This window comes from Ursus arctos, unplaced genomic scaffold (genome assembly GCF_023065955.2).
Source record: "Ursus arctos isolate Adak ecotype North America unplaced genomic scaffold, UrsArc2.0 scaffold_1, whole genome shotgun sequence".
NCBI classification, from domain to species: Eukaryota; Metazoa; Chordata; class Mammalia; order Carnivora; family Ursidae; genus Ursus; species Ursus arctos.
Genome location: NW_026622763.1, coordinates 48,196,895 through 48,213,949, shown reverse-complemented (window position 1 = coordinate 48,213,949; position 17,055 = coordinate 48,196,895). Strand labels below are relative to the sequence as shown.

Here is a 17,055-nt window from a genome sequence, read left to right as displayed (position 1 = left end):
GATCTGGGGATTACCCAGACAGGAGGCGTGAAAAGGGCTTCAGGAAGTCGTAGGGTCTTCACTTGCCTTTCCCCTCATATCCCTTCTGCACCGCTATGATGCTGTCTCAAGCCCCTGCCGTCCCTCTCCACGGGGAATGATTAGAGAAGGATGGGGAGAAGCTCTGTCCTGGTTACAAGGTTTTCTTTGGCAAAGCTCTTTTCAGCAGAGAAATGTTACTTATTCATCCTGCGTATATGTATTTGGTACCTACTACATACAGAGTACTCTAAATAGAAATAGAAAAGCTCAGAACAGATTTAATGGTGTGTTGTTCCCCAGGGCACGCACTTTCCCAGCCCCAGATTTCCTTGTGTGTTGGAACATTTTCTTAGTATCTTTGGAATTTTGTAGCAAAGACCAGATGAGGAGACACAATAGAATCCATTATTCTGTAGACATAGAAGAACACAAACCCACCTACCTGGTGAAGAGAAATGTAAAGACAGGGCATTAATAAGCACAGACTCCTATCGTTACATTTCGTACGTGTCAAAAAAATGTGATGATCGGATCACTGCCCAGACCAGTAGTTTCTTGTAATGGTGAGTCTTCATCCCAGAATTTGTTACAAAGAAATCAAATATTAGAAATGTTGGAAATTTTACATTGTCACATTTATTGTAATAAGTGCAGGTGAATATAAGTTGATGTTCTTCTGACGTCGTGTCAAAGTTTCAGAAGGTTTTTTCTTTCTTCTTCTTCTTTTTTTAAATTTCTTAAGCAACTCATCTTTTTATCATTCCCTCCCACCCTGGAAAAGTCACAATCTTTGAACATTGTTTAGAAGTAGAAAGTAGTTACTTTTACTTTCTGTGTTATACAATGCAATGTTGTTTGAAATTCTTTAAAGAGGTACAGACCTCTTTCATTTTTAAATATTTGGTTTTTGACTGACAGCATCACACATAATAATGATAAAAATTCAACTGATACAAAAGGACATACTGGGCGACAAGCAGAGAGGGAATGTATCTTCTTCACTGCTGATATTCCTTTAGCAAAGTATTCTTGGCCTCTCTCTGCCCAGTGACTTACCTGATTGGTGAGTTTGGAGGGAGAAATCAGCTGTGGCCCAGCCCTGCCCCTCCCTTTCTCCTGGCACTGGCCTGCTCACAGAGAGAGGTGCTCGGTCAGGTCACTGCGGCCCTGCTGTGTGAGGGAGGACTGTGTTGGTCAGCCTTGCTGAGGACCGGGTAAGGTAAGTCTTGTCTGAATCCAGGGTCAGGGTGGCAAGGAAGGTGACTGGCTTAGTGTCGAATTCTCAAATATCGCCTTTATAGGGAATAAGGGCAATGTTTTGACCTCTGTGTACGTGTTGGTCTTATTTCTAAATTAGTTCAGAACTAGAGAGGGGGAGAGGGATTTGGGGTTCCTTAAAGTGTACGACTTAATGAAAAAGTTCCACCTCTCAACCTAGAAGCCATCACTAAGTCCTGTAACCTCTTTCAGAAGTGCTCTGTGCTTATACAAATGCGCCTAGAAATGTGTATGTATACCTCCCTTACTTTTTTCCTACATATTTTTTTAAAAGATTTTATTTATTTATTTTAGAGAGAATGAGAGAGAAAGAGAGCGCGCGTGCAGGGGGAGGAGCAGAAAGAGAGGGATAAGTAGACCGCACTGAGCACAGGCCCAGTGCAGGACTCGATCCCACGGCCCTGAGATCATGACCTGAGTTACCCAGGCGCCCCTGTACCTTCCTTACTTTTATATCAAACAGTGATGAACAGTTTCGGTTCCCTGCTAGCTTTTTCCACTTCATATATCTTGATGTCTGTTTGATACTTATTAGCTGCATACTATTCCATAAAATGGATGTTGTATTGATTTTACAACCAAAAAGAATAAACATGATTCCAGTTGAGCTGTGTGCCGTGATGAACTGGAACCCTAAGGCTCTGCTGTGGCCAGAAGGGACAGCAGTTCACTTTCACGAGGAAGAGCTGTGTTATGTATCTCCAGGGGGTGAGACTCGGTTTTCGGTAATGGAGAGCACACTGCAAACCTTGGATGGAGGGACCTGCTTTTTCAGAGAACCTGTTGCTGACATTTAACTGGGAATTATAAGCTGAGTAATAGCTAAAACATATCTTCAGGGCAGTTAGTAGTAATTTTTATGAAGGAACTCTTTGGTACTGACATCTGAGTTATTCTAAAATGTTTGTATGAATGTGCATATTTTAAAAATCAGAAAACTTAGTGAAATTATACTATTACAAACATCCTCTGTATTCCATTCTGCGTGAGTTACTGAGTCCATAAAGCTCAATCCATTTGCGTATCTTCCATGAGCGATTATTCCCTCTGCAGGGCTAGTTGCTGCCAGGACGTTTCCAAGATGGTGGTGTTGATTCTGTTACTCAGAGTTAACACAAAGGATGTTTAACCAGTAACTGAACCCTAGTCTTTATGTTGGGTGGGGTTTTTTGTTTTGTTTTGGTTTGGTTTGGTTTTACAAGGTACGAATCTAGTTTGTGTTAAATTACTGGTAGTTCTTATCATCCTAGTTATTTTTCATTTTATTGTCCTTTTTGTTCAACTTGTTATATTTCATTTGGAGACATTGACATATCCCCTAACCAAAAACCAGTGGATGCTGTTACTGCTTTTGCTGTCCTGCCAGCTAATTAGTCCTTTGTTTCTCAGTACCAGTAGGCTGCTGGATTTAGTGAGTGTGTGAGTTAGGCTTCAACCAGAGAAACAGAACCAGTAGGAGATAAATAAAGAGATTTCGTGCAAGGACCTGGCTTTTCGTGATTAGCGGGGGAAGTGAGGCTCGCCAGCTGTCCGTGGGGCAGGCCAGATGTTTGTGGGGCACGCCATCAGGACGGGCAGGCCCTGAGTCTCAGGCCTGGCAGAAGCTGTTCTGGATGGGTAGAATTTCTTCTCCAGAGAAGCCTCAGCTCAGCTGTGAAGGCCTTTCCATGGTTTGAGTCCAGTCCACCTAGATTATTAAAGAGAATTTCCCTTGTTTAAAGTCAATTATGGATTTTAATCTATCTGCTGAATGCCTTCACAGCAGTGCCTAGGTTAGCATTTGATTGAATTGCTGTGGACACTTAAAACCGGCCATGCCAGTGATTCTCTGTTGTTTGTTAGCCTTCTCCTGCTTCTCGTGGTCAGTTAAGCACGGCCTGCCTGGAGCTACAGGGCTCCTTTCTCCTTCCCACCCCTCCTGCAATTAAGTTAACTTTGTGACTTACTGCCCTCTCCAGAGCAGCCTCGCCTCTGCTCCAGTGCCAGCCATTTATTTTCTCTCCCCCCCCCTTTGGTTTTACATGAAGTGTGTTTTCTCATCTGTGTTATTTGTCTTACCAGGACAGAATGTTCCCATTGTTTTCTTTATTAGCCAAAGTTAGAGATCAGCTTGGCACCCATTCCAGCAGGAGCCTTAATTCTCAAAGACAATAGTTGCAAAATTGGATGCTGCTTTCCTGGCTCCTAGCAGTTGTCATTGTTCTTTGTCACCCTAACTTGGGGAAATGCCATCTTGGAGGTTTGATAGGACTAAAGCAGAATAAGAAATCTAATTGCTTCTCTGTGTTTTGTGCTGCTTCCTCCGAATAGCTCCCTCCCAGCTTCCAGAACATTCTCTTTCAAGACATTGCCCTTTCATGTTGGATGTCCCAAGTTACAAAATTCCATTATCATTATCTGAAGAGCAACATTTATCAAATTTGATTCTTTTCACATTAGAAAATGTTAAAGCATTGTAAGAAAGTTGCTACAAGTGTGTCCTTCCCTGAACTAGCCCAGTGTTTTGAATGTTATTATTGAATTATTAAAGTCTTTGTTTCTCTAGAACCTTTTCTAATTGCCTACAGAACATTTTAATATCCTCATTCCTTTATTCTGTCCTTTTATGTTCTAGAAAAAGGGAATGCCAAATTTTAGCAGAACTAGATAAGCATTGAATTCCAAGAGGTCAAAAAAAATGTTTAATGTGAGTCGCTGGTGAAAAGGTCCAAGATTTAGCTGTAGCCACTTATCTATGATTAACGGAATAGAACTTTTTGGTGTTTTAATGAGTAATAACATGGTCTGATGGAAAAAATTTGTAAGTATAAATTTAAATTCCACTCTGCAGAGGCCCAGAATGTCCAGAGTCAGAAAACACGGACCAAGAAGCAAAGTACAGCAGAGTGTGTTATCTGTCTTGGTAAGGGGTATCAAATATGACCTACTAATTTTCAAAAATTACAAAGTCTACAAAAACGAAAATTAAATAAATCACCTTATCACCATCCTTATTCTGATTATCTATTGCTGTGTAACAAATCACTCTAAATTTAGCAGCTTAAGACAACAACAGCCATTTTATCAAGTTTCCGTGGGTCAGGGCTTCGGAAGAGCCTTGGCAGGCCGGTTTCTGGCCTCATGTAGCTGCAATCAGATAGTCAGGTGTTCTCCCCATGAGGCTGGGTTGAGCTGCCTGACAGCCACACCACTTAGTTCTGTTGGCTACAGGTGAGGCACGAACCCACTCAGATTTAATTAGAGGGCACTGGACTCCCATCTCTTGATAGTGGAATGACAAGATTCTGGAAGAACACGTGGGACGGGAGCTATTGTTATGGGCATCTTTGGAAAAAAACATTCTGCGGTGGTCTGCCCCCGGCTGCAATAATTCACATCTCTCCCACGTGTAAAATATGCTGTTGCACTTCCAAGACCCTCTGGAAATCTCTTCCCATTATGGCTTCAGGCTTAGGCTCAAAGTCAAGGACCTGGCCATGTAAATTGGGTCTGGGTAAACAAAGGAGGCTCCTCGGGACCAGTTTCCTTGGGTATCGCTCCTTGAGGACTGTTCTCAGTTATCTGCGCAACACACATCCAAAACACAACAGGAGGACAAGCATTTTAAAGGCCTGCCCCAAAGGGGAAGGATGACAGACACACAGTTCCTCTGGCGATACTGGAACTTACTAGCCAGGTCCATGTTACCAGGTCCTGTTCAGCTGTTCTCTGTGGCTCTTGGTTCTATTCTCTGGACTCTTGGTTCTGCTCCTTAAGTCAACCTTCCTCTTCCGTAAGAAGAGCCAGCATTTGCAGCTGAGTAGCCTTCTCAGACTGCTTCCTGCCCATAAATTTTGGGGATCCGAAGGCCCTTTTCATTGTGTACTCTCTATTTCCTTCGTCTAACTTAGCAATAATTTCATAATACAATTATCTAAAAAACCTTGTGGGTTTTCTGTGAATCCTGATGGGTTCCCGGCAAAAGCCAGGAAGACCCCATGATGATTGTCCTCCGTGGGCTCTCCCCACGACTGCTGAGGGACGACCTGCATCAGGTTCTCAGAAGCCTTGTTATTTAATGCAGAGTTTCTGTAAGGTGCGCTCTCATAACATCCTTAGAAGGCCTTAGGTCTGTTTGAAAGTGTCTAGGAGGCACTGACTTAGATCTTTCTGAAATCTCAACAAAGTGTCTTACACAGTCGCACTCTGGATTTGATCCTTGTTGGGAAGCCATTTCTTAATTTGAGAATTGCTTGACATCACGAGAGGCTGGGAATGAGGAACGGTTTCATATGTAACCGTGTTCCTTAGCTCATCTCGCTCTGCTCACATTTTATCCCAGGCCGTGAGCAGAAGCCAGGTGTCACTTTAAGTAGGCTGCCTGGAAATGGCCTTAGCTAGATCACGGAGTTCATTAGGGACATTTCCATTTCCCACGTTACCGTAGACAGCAGCATTGTCCCTGGCAAGCAGGGTCCTCTCGTCCTCTAGCTTCCAGTAACACTGTCCTCACTTTCCTCTAAGCCCTGACAGACATCCTCAAACAACAGACCTTTCATTTTTGTGCATCAGGAGTACGGGAGGGGCTCGTTCGGACTCCGGGTCCTCACGTGGTTGCTGGCAGCGTGGCGCCGAAGCACTTGTGTCCAAGCCGCCAAGGAGGCCACGGGGCTTGAAGTCACTCCATTTTAGGGGGATTCGTTGCCTGTCAGTAGGAGCTGGAACAATTAACAATACTGCTTTCTTTCTGGCCTTTGTCACCCTCCAGTCCCGGTTCCTCTCCTCCTGTGCTCTCAGGAATCCAGATTTGATCATTCTCCCGCCCCCGTGCCCACTCGAAAGCCTTCTGTGTCTTTCCGTCGTCTGAATTCCAAGACCTCTGACTTGGCATATGACAGAGGGTGCAAACGCACAGGCCAGATTTGTCCCGCAGACACATCGGTTTTAGGCTGTGCAGAGGGTTTGGTTTTTTTTTTTTAACTTGACATACTGTTAACATTTAAAAAAAAATCAGGAGCATTCACATAAAAATCCAAATCATCTACTTCTCTGGAAGAATCTGAAGAGCTGGCCACACAGGGGCTGCCTTCCTGCGGCAGCGGTCAGCTAATGCTGGGTGCTCCCTTTAGGTGGGATGGGCCCTCTCCAGACCACTCAGTCCTCACTGGGTCTGCTCTCCATTTCCCGCCTGGCTTCTGTAGGCCTTTGAACGTGCCCTTCTTCTTGTACGGCTTCTTTGCCCAACGTTTCCAGCTTTCATCTTAGCCATTTCCTTAAGCCCAACCCCTAGACCCCAGGACTTTGTGACCAAGCCACATCATCTGAGTGGGCAGAACTTGGTAAATTCTTACCTTCTCTGCAGGTGGAATAACGTCCCTGCTTTGTGTTTGGGGAGCTCTTACTGTCCTTCACCGACCAGTCTCCCGGGCTGTCCCTCAGCAGGTAGCCATCCTGTGGCATGCCCGTTTTATTGACATCATTAGCTTACATGCCTGTCCATTCTCTGGATGGTGAATTACTCTATGGTGTAGACTTTAATTCAGTTTATCTTTTGTCTCAGACTTGCCATCAAACCTTGCTGACCGAGCGAATAATCAGTGATGCTTTGAAAAAGGCTAAGGCTAGTTCAGTATGTCATCCATTAAATGTAGTCCAGAGAAGGGCAATATAAAGTTAGAGGTACAAATACCACTTGGGAGAATTGGCAAAAGCTCCTTGGACTAGAAGAAAGGAGAGAAGTGGAGCATATTGAAGGGCAGATCAGGCCAGGGCATGTATGTAACACATGTTAGAAGATGGAGTCGTGAAAGTGCATCATTTGTACATAACTGGATTGTGGGGTGTCTTAGGGGTATGGTATGAAAGAAGTCTTGAAAAGGTCTTTTGGAGCTAGGGTGTGGAGAGACTTGAATATTAAGGGATCTGGACTCGTTCAATAGGCAAGAATGAACTCTTGTTGTTTTTGCGAGATTGCTAATGTGTGACTATATGAAGGATAAAATAGGCAGGAGATAAGTGACTAGGAGGTTGATAAGCAGTTTTTTTTAACAGGAAAGAAAAAAAAAACAAACGCAATGTTGAAGGGGGACCTGATCTAACACAACAGCAGTGGGGGAAGTAAAGTTTGCAGAATAAAACGTTTGATAGATTTAGGTTGTGAGAAAGATGAAATCTATTAGTGATAACAGCACCTGTCATGTCTTGAGTGTCTGTTATGTGCCAGACAGAATGTTAAGAACTTTACGTGACTGTGCCCCTTGGTCAAGATGACAGGGGGTGGAGGAGGGGGAAGGAATTTCAGAAGTGCTATTTCGTTTTAACCTGAAATGGAATTTTATTTTAAATACTTTGTGTTTGAAACAATTTATAGGAAGTTTGGGCCTTGTTAAGCCACTACCTAGTGAATGCTACATGCAGACAGTTTCTATAGACAATTTCTATAGAGAGATGCTTAATAGAAATAATCTATGTGTTTCTGTTCTTCTGGGGTTAGAATGTGCGAATGGAAATGTAAAGTAGACCAGTACTTTACTATCTTTGACACTTTACTTTTCTCATATTCTATCAAATAATCAAGGTTCCAAATTGTTATAAACAAAACGAATAATTTTTCAATGACATTTATATTTATTATTGATCTACTGTCATATTAATATTTACAGGAAGTTTGAGAACTTAATTCCATGCTTTAACTGGCAGGAATGTATATTTCCATTTTAGAGAAAATCTATCTGGTATAAAATTCTTGATCTTGTCTGCAGAATTTATCATACATTCCTAATTATAAAGGTAACTTGAAAATAAGAGGATACTTTATTTTCTAAATCTAAAGATTAGAAAAACAAGTGTTCTGCTGAGTTTGAACATATTGAACACTTAGGGACATAGAAGAATAACAAAATATTTACTGATAAAACTTAAAATTATTTGTAACTATGTTATTTAATGCATTATACAAAACAACGTTGTTTGGGAGTACATCATTTGTTTTCCTTTCTTACTTTGTATTAAGCAGTATTAGTCTCTCGACTTGCAGTATTGGCATCAATCATCATAGATGCAATTTTTGTATCATCTAACACAATCTTTCAGTCGCTCTTCTCACTTTCATTTGCCTTAAAAAAAAATAGAACACCGTGTTTCCTCATGATGCTTTCATAATGTTATCCCAAGCTGTGTCAGTTTAAGTAATATGAAGATAATTGTCTCCCTCAACTGTACCTCAATTGGTATAGGTTTGATATGTAAAAATCAATTTGTGTGTTTTTTAAAGGTATATTGTTTTTAAAGGTGAAATTTAAGAGGCTTGTGTGATAGAATTGAGATATTTTCCATCATAAACTAGCTATTCCCAGGAATAACTAAGCTCATGTGAAATGTCATGGTCAGATTTTATAACATTCCCATCAGGTGAGTCTTACCACCCGCGGTGTGCTGGTAAGCATAGAAAACTGGCATTCTGGCAGTGAGGGAGGAGTGCGAATCCTAGTTTGTACTATTTTCCAATTTCCATTGTGTAAATACTCCTACCGGGGCCAATTTTACATGACCAGCGTGAAGGCAACAAGACCGTCTTGCAGACTTTCTGAAATGTTAACAGTGCACTCGCCTCGGCCACTGTGAGCCAACGGCAGCACGGAGCCCGACAGCCTGGAGAAGTGGCCGAGGGAGGCTGGGGCTCGAGCCTTAACGAATGGGTTGGAGATGGCTCACTGGAAATTGATCGGACATTCGTATCCCACAGAGCATTTCGAAGACAAGACTGAGAGACGAAGTTTCCAAGGTCATCAGCTTAGATGAGAGAGCTGAGGCCATGGAGACCGTGTGCTCTCTCGAGGAGACCGTGTCTGGCGGCCATGTGTGCCGTCAAGACGGAACAAAGAACGGTAGGACATGGAAGGACAGAGAACAGTGGAAGGAGAAGCGTTCCGGGTTTGGAGAGAGCATGAAGGCAAAGAATGGGATTCAGCTGTGTCTACAAGATAGCATTAGGGCAACAGAGAGGAGCGTTCCATTACGCGAGCGTGAAGTCATTAAATCCTGGGGGGAGAGGCAGTGTGGGTGGCGTCCTGGGGGCAGATCATCTTTTATATTGAGATTAAAGAGTGAGGAAGGGCTGAGCAAGCAAAGGCAGCGATTTTGAGTGACTGCAAAGTTAAATCTGACCCCGGCCCCCGTTTGGGCAGAAGGATAGGAGAGTTGAATGTGTTTCTGGTGGACGTAGAGGAACAGGGCCTGGCTGGAAATGTCTTGAAGGAATGAGTAAGTGTGTAGATAAATGAGCACACAGGAGGTGTTGGCTCTCAGAGGAAAGGGGATCCATTTTCCTGCACCCAGGAGGTGTTGGCTCTCAGAGGAAAGGGGATCCATTTTCCTGCACCCAGGAGGGAAAGAGGCTAAGGAGGGTGGAGCGTGTGAAGGAGCTGACAGGATCGCGTCGACGAGGTGGGCGTAGGCTGGATGGGCCGGGTGCGCCGAGGGCGGCGGGGGGAGCTGTTCGGATGACTGGCGCTCCCCTGCGAGCCGCAGTAGCGGAGTCCGGCCCCGGCACGCTGGGGTCAGACCCCTGCCCTCCCGCCCTGGGCCCGGCTCAGCCAGGTGTTTCACTTCCCCGCACCTCAGTTTTCCCTCAGAGGAATGGGGGAGTACAGTGATTCTCGAAGATGACACTAATTGCGGTGTTTAAAGTTCTCAGCACAGGGACTCTCTTACATAAATACAGTCGGTATTACGGGCTGCGGAGAGGGACTAGGCTAGCGGTAAGCCATCAGCACAGCGCTTCTCCAGGCTGAACGCGAAGATGAATCACCTGGAGCTCTTGCTAAAAGGAATATTCCGAATCAGTGGGTTTGGAGTGGGGCCCAAGATTCAGCATTTCTAATAAAGCCCCCGGGTGACGCTGCTGCTGCAGGAACCGCACCTTGAGTGGCCGGGTTGTGGCAGGCCCGTATCCCCCCAGGAGCGGCCAGCGACCCTGTGTCATGGCACCAGGCGTATGGCTAGTCTCTGTTCGCCCAGGAATGAAGGCTGGGTGTTTGGACTGACCCCGCCCCCCTCCTCCCAGGTGTGGTTTGTACAGGCAGGGGCAGGGGGTGGGGCATAATAAGTGAGCACCAGCAGAGTCAGCTGTGGGCGTCAGACCTAAGACGGGGGTGAACCAGGAGGGGCTGAGGGAAGAGGCAGGGGAGGACCGACGGCCAGAGAGCACAGTGAGGCCAGGTAGTAGGTGCGGCACGGAGGTGTCAGGTTGTGCGATATAATGTCAGAGTATAAGACGGGGAAGAGTAAAATACATCCAGCTGAGAACTTACTGAGGCTTATTTTATTTTTAAAAAAGATTTTATTTTAGAGCTAGGGAACACAAGCAGGGGGAGGAATAAAGGGAGAGGGACAAGCAGACTCCGTGCTGAGCGCGGATCTCTAGGAGAGGCTCGATCCCACGACCCTGAGATCTTGACCTGAGCCGAAATCAAGAGTCGGACGCTTAACCTACTGAACTACCCAGGTGCCTCTAATTTTATTTATTTTTGATGATTTAGAAGGCTTTTTGTTTCCTTGGCAGAGCCTCAAAGATGTTATAAACCGGAATTAGAAACGTTTTTAATACTTCTGCTCAGTAGAATGCCTGATGAGGGAGACGTTACTGGGTATTGCTTTCCACCATGTCCGGATCACGAGATTCAGGCTGTGGTCAGGCTGTAGGTTAACAGGCGGAGGAGAAATCATTCTGAGGAGACTCCGAAATCCTACCTCCAGGGAGACATGAATGTAGCCGTGAAAGCAGCTGACAGGTGCCTTAGAAAGAGGGGCACGCAGGATTGAACAAATGCTGCTAAATTTTAGCCAGTTTATCTTTGGGTCACATTCATCCTTTTTAGAGAAATAGACTTTAATTTCTAACATGTTTAACACCCTGTCTAGATAGCTTATCTGCTGGCTGTCTCCTGTCTGTCCTTCGTACGGTTTTTTCTGTTCTGGTGTCAGGGGTCAGGGGTCCACGTGACGTGTTGCAAAGAAATCCTGGGTCCCGGTTATTTACAGAAAGCTCCTGTTCAGAGGGGCACCGCTGGGAACATGAGTCAGGCCGCTCCGGTGACTTCCCGTTGTTGCTGCCATTCCCTGTTCCTGGCTGCTCCATCCTGGCTCCACTGCCAACCTAGGAGCCCATGGCCACCAGCAGTAGCCCGGGAGCCACACTATTTCTCTGTCTGACCTGACTTCTTCTCTAGTGGGAATCAGAACTTCGGTTCATTTTTAAAAATGAATTTTCATAAAGACGGGGTTTAGAGAAAGGAAAGGAAATAACAGATCAGTAGAACTGCTCAACTGTACTTTATTCCTAGTCTTGGGAATAATTGTTACTGCCTGTAAAACTAGGTCTAACCTCACTGTTGGACCTGAGGAATTTGTGGGCTCATGACTGAGCTCCTTTCTCTGAGAAGCATTGGATTCTTTTTTTAAATCCCCAACTACCACCTCTTGGCTTTACTAAGTGATGCATTGGTTTAACAGAATGAGAGCAATGGAAAAGTAACCTCCATCCTTGCGGTAGGAGATGGGGAAGGACAGAAGGCTTTTACACATCTTTTTTTGGATTTTTAAAAAAATTTTGTAGAGTATTCATCAGTTCCTAAATAAGAACCCCGTTTGTTAAACTATGGAAACTTAGTTGCTTTGGCTTTAGAAGGTGGAAGTTGTTTCCTGGAGTCCCTGCAAACTCCCCACAGGGATGTAACTTTGTGGAATTGCTTTCTGGTCTTTTCAGTGGAGGTCAGTGTCACATAAATATACCGTGAAACCCGGGTTTCAAACTATGCTGCAAGTTTTCCTTCCTGTAAACCGAAAGGATGTTCTTAACAGATTTGTATTCTTGTTCTCGTGACTCCTATACCAATATTGTCTGTGACGTAGGTTTTATAATGTTTTTGTCTTAATTTCTACATTTATTCAGTATTTATTACATAAAGGCCCATGCCACCATTTCTTTCAGTGCCCAAGGCTATAATCTTAGATGTTTTGCTTTATCTTTCTCTCTTCCACCAAATAAAACTAGGAGGGAGGCAGCCAGGATTCTAAAATAAAATAGAAGGTGGCCATTTCATCGTCTGTGGTTGGATCCTGCTTGTAGAAACAGAACTAGCAGATTTTGTGAACAGAGGGAAAAGGGCTTAAAAGAAATTTTAGGGTGTGAAGCTGTACTCTATTGTCAGATTTCCTTAGGGTAATCTCGTATTAGTCCTTGAAGAATACTGATTCATTAATCATGCTTTTTTGCGGTTTCACTAAAGGTAGAGTTCTGTTTCTGATACAGTTTTCCTTGTTTTCTCACTTCTTAGTTAATATGTTTTGTAATAGATGGGGCTTTAAATTCTTTTACTGTAGTCATTAAACACAGATTTTCCTCTTTTGATGTAGTCATTAACACAGATTTTCCTCTATCATCATGATGAGTATTGCTAAGAAAATAATTTTATTGTGTACGTCAACAGAAATTTTTTTTTTTCTCTGGGAGGCCTGGGTGACCCAGTCGGTTGAGCGTCCGTGTCTGGGTTTCTGCTAGGGTTGTGATCTCAGGGTAGTGGGATCGAGCCCCACCTCGGGCTCTGCTCTCAGCGTGGAGTCTGTTTAGGGTTCTCTCTCTCTCCTCTCCCTCTGCCCCTCCCACTTGTGCTCTCTCTCTCAAATTTTTTTTTCCAAATTATTTTCTCTTCCCCTATCCATTTCTTTGTGGTTTTAAAGAGCAGTCTGTTCTAAATGTCTTGACGCGCATTTCAGCACTTGTTCCCTACACTACTTTGCCAGCACCTGTTAGCACATTAAACTCACTATCATTAGGTCTTTTCCAATGATTCAAAAAATGTGAATGGAAAAAAAATATGTCAAGCACATAAGGGGTTGTTTCAAAGGTGAATTAGTTTTTTTTGGAGTGGAGACAAAGCTTGCCTTTTTTTTTTTTTTTTTTTATTGAGCATAACTGTGTTTGCAGTTATGAGTAAGAACTTTCTATTTAACTTTCCATATTGGGGCTCAGATCTTCTAGACCAAGTGGTCGGGCTTGCTTTTACAGGTTCTACACAATAATGTCTTCAAGTCAAACCCCGAGCCTGCACGTATGGTGAATCGACATTGACTGAACATGTGTGTAAATACTTACTTTAATTTTAAGGTCTGTGGTTTTTCCTTTAGGATTAATGAAGCTCCCACGATATAACTAACTAGTTTCTCTTATGGAAAATAGTGTTTTCCTCCCATTATAGTCTTTCAAAGTCTTCACAGGATGTTTTTAGACGACTTCAGTTTCACAGTCATCATTCAGTGGTGTAAGTCTCACATTGGAATGGGAATCTGAAGGCTTTTTTTTCTTGCCTTTGTCCTTATTACCCTGTGATCTTCGGTCACATTCTGGGCCTTCATTTCCTCATCTGTAGAACGAGGGGATCGGACTAGACAGTCTCCAGGGTCCCCTTCCCCTTGAAGTTTCTCCGAATCGGTGAATCATTGGCTATTGCATTCACATGTTCATCTGCTACATTGCTTTGTTTAATTATGTCTGAGTCCATTTTTTTTTTTTAAGGCAAATTACTTTGGTTAGAGGCTCATCATTCTCAGTCATCCTGTCCTTTTAAAAAAGTTTTGCTTTTTCACCCACACCAGGCATTTGGAAAGCATACCCCTGAATCGCATCTCTACCCTAGTTCAAAAAAATTTTGAAATTCTTGCAGAAGACTGATGGAATCTGTTTAGATTATCTGGCGCAGCTGCTGATTATCTTGCTGTCTCTAGCAATCCTCCCAAGGCTCAAAAGTGTTACCAGGTGTGTTAAGAATAGTCTGATGCTGCGGTTGAGTAGAATCCTGGGAAAACAAGTGTGATGTCAGGTTCTGAAAAAAGAGCAAGGTGGCAGTAGAAGGGTATTTGCTTTTTTTTTTTTTGACATAGGTTTTAGGTCGCTGATACACCCCTAGATTCGTATGCCTCATTAGGCTGCCTGATTCCCCTGCCTCCCCTCCGTCAGCAGTCTGTTGCTCGCGTTTCCTTAGGCAATCTTGAAGCCGACCACATGGCCTTTAATGTGTAGTAATTAATGAAGTGTTAACTGAAGCAAAAGTGAAAGATGGGTTTGATCCTGATGGCTGATGTACGTGGTGTTCTTCCAAAATATTTTGTTCTTCGTGTGTGTAGTAATGCATTTCAAGAACACAGTATGTTTGGAAGGAGGACAAGTGTGGGAGTTTGCGGGCTGTGTGGTCTTTTTGGGTACTAACTGCTATCCCTGAATGCGTAGCCAGTCAGGGTGTCTTCAGGGTAGGCGTGCGCTGCGTGGCCCAAGTTGCAGTCCCAGCGAGCGCTGTCTGCCTTCCGCTAGTGAAGAATCGGGCGGGTGTGTTTTGATTCAGGTGAGAAGAGTCCCTGGGTCAAGCGGTCACCTTCATAAAACCGAGGACGGTGACTGGGAGTGGAGTGACGACGAGATGGATGAGAAAAGTGAAGAAGGGAAGGCAGCCTTTTCGCAAGAAAAGGTAAGTCACATTGATGATGGTGAGCTAACCTGTGCACATTTTCTTTTTGTGGCATTTTGTGGGTGTGTGTATTAACGGATCTGCAATTGTTTTACAGTCACGAAGAGTAAAAGAAGAAAACCCAGAGGTGAGTGGTGGTTATTTATTTAAACATTATTTTGGCCCACTCACCCCCACCCCGTCCACCACTCCTTGTGGTGTCAGAGTGTGATCCATTTGGGGAAAGAGACCTCAAAATTTTGTTCTCATGGAGCAGCAGAGCAGAAAAGGCATGTAGATTTTGCAGGTCCCGATTCTGTCTGAATTACTTTTGGGCTTAATAAATTGGTGATGACTTCACTCCTTGAGCCTCCGTTTCCTCCTCTGTCAGATGGTGAGGATCACACTATTGAGTTGCTCTGAGGATCTGTGAAACCACGCGTATGAACTGCTCACTGGGTGCTCAACTTAGGACTAAGTTGATCTCCATCTTCATATATACTGTCCTTTAGAAAACGCAGTAGGCATACAGACAAAATCTTTCTAGATTTTTTAGTGTACGATAAAGCAGTTATAAAGTGGTTCAGTTTCACGTTGAATCTGTTGGTCTTGGCTTTACAATCTCCTGGGTAACTTAGTAGGCAAGGAGTACCCCTCAGCTTCCCTTTGAGAACTGGTCATCTTTCGATGAACCAGATGGAGGAAGCAAAGTTAATTATCCTAATGCCTAATGATGCCTGTAGTTCAAAAGACTTGCTAATTCTCCTGGAGAAAATTTGAGCATATTTGAATAGCTCCAGATATTTTACAGACCTAGTAATTAATGTGTGCCTTGATAAATTCTCATTAAGAAAACAGAAGACTTTGAGTTACAAATGATACCCACCCCAACTTTTTTTTTTTTTTTTTTTTTTTTTGTAATTAGTAGATATTTCCTTTTGATGAAGTGAAGTAAATCTTCCATTCCACTACAAGGGGCAGTAACCAGCTGGCCCTTCTGAGAAGAGCACATCGAAGCTGCAAGCCGTTGTTTCCCTGTCACTCTCCCCTCCCACCGGTCTCTTCATCCCTCCTGCCACAGCAGTAGGCCTTCCCTAGGGATTTTTCAGTCGGCTTGCCTCCCGCTGTTACCTGTTCTTCAGTTCCTGTTTCTTCCTATGTTTATCACAGGAATTAATTTTTGCATTTTGTACATAAAATGTAAGCTTCATCAAGGAAGTTATCCCTGTCTGTTACAAATGATGGTGGTGAGCTCCCGGGTAGGACCCATTGGCTACACACGTGCTGGTTTTTAGAATGATCTTAACCAGGTATCGTGAACTCTGCCCTCTTCTTGCCCACTTTCCTAGTTTACCCACAGTGAAGTGCAGAGTCCAGGTTTTTCATCCGTTTCCTAGAGTGTCTCTAACCGGAGGGGCCCATCCTGCTTAGAAACAGAACAAAATATCATGATTCAAGTAGCAGGGTGATGCAGAAAGCGTTCATATTGGTTCACTATGGAGCGTCTTTATTGGATCGTGTTCACCGAATCCTGCCTTACCTGGCGCAGACTGACGGGTGGGGGACTTTCCTCTCGAGGATTTAAGTGTATTGTGATGATATCCTCCTCTGTGCTTGTTGAAATTGCTCTGATAACTGATCTGTTATTTGGATATTAACGGTATCTTTTTGGCAAGAATGTGTTCCGCAGAGACAGGGTGAGTGATGGATAGCGTGCTGTCAGGTCATCGCCATCACAGTCGACCTTCATGGGTGGGATCTGAAAGTCTTAGGCACTTCTCTGTGTCTCAACTCATTTGATGTCCCAGAGGCAGATGTCTGTTCCCATGCTGGTTTCTAATTAAGGAATGCATAGATAGCCTTGTTTTTGTGAAAGGGTTCATGTGTTTGAATATAAACACTTTTACCACATTTTAGGAATAACCAGCCCCACCTGCTACTGCATAGCTCTTCAGGCCAGTTTTTTTTTGTTTTTCAAGGCTGCCGTTTCAGCATCCGGAGCTGTTAAGAGCAGCTACCATGATGGTTCCTCTGTCCTTTCAGCTTTTAATTAAAGTAGCTCCCTGACTTGCCACCTACCTAAGTTCACTTTTTGTAAGTGAATCAAAAAGTATTTCATATTACAAAAGGAATTAGAATTAATGGGCAACACACACACACATGCATGCATACTATGCACATTGTTCTAGTAGATTTTGGGGGTACGTCAGTGAGAAAAAAAACATGAAATCCCCGTTCCTGTGGTGCTTACATTTTGAGGGGAGCAGGTAAACAACAA

At 43.7% G+C, this 17,055-nt stretch overlaps 1 protein-coding gene across 5 annotated transcripts in view; it reads left to right on the top strand.

The window, feature by feature from the left end:
- The window catches only part of STK39 (serine/threonine kinase 39), a 440,397-nt gene that overhangs the window by 306,050 nt on the left and 117,292 nt on the right, over positions 1-17,055 (top strand). For all 5 annotated transcript variants that reach the window (XM_026492623.4, XM_026492622.4, XM_057318301.1 and 2 more), the window contains 2 exons: positions 14,676-14,798; positions 14,896-14,925. In XM_026492623.4, coding sequence (XP_026348408.1) covers positions 14,676-14,798; positions 14,896-14,925 — 153 coding nt within the window. The remainder of the gene's footprint in view (positions 1-14,675; positions 14,799-14,895; positions 14,926-17,055) is intronic.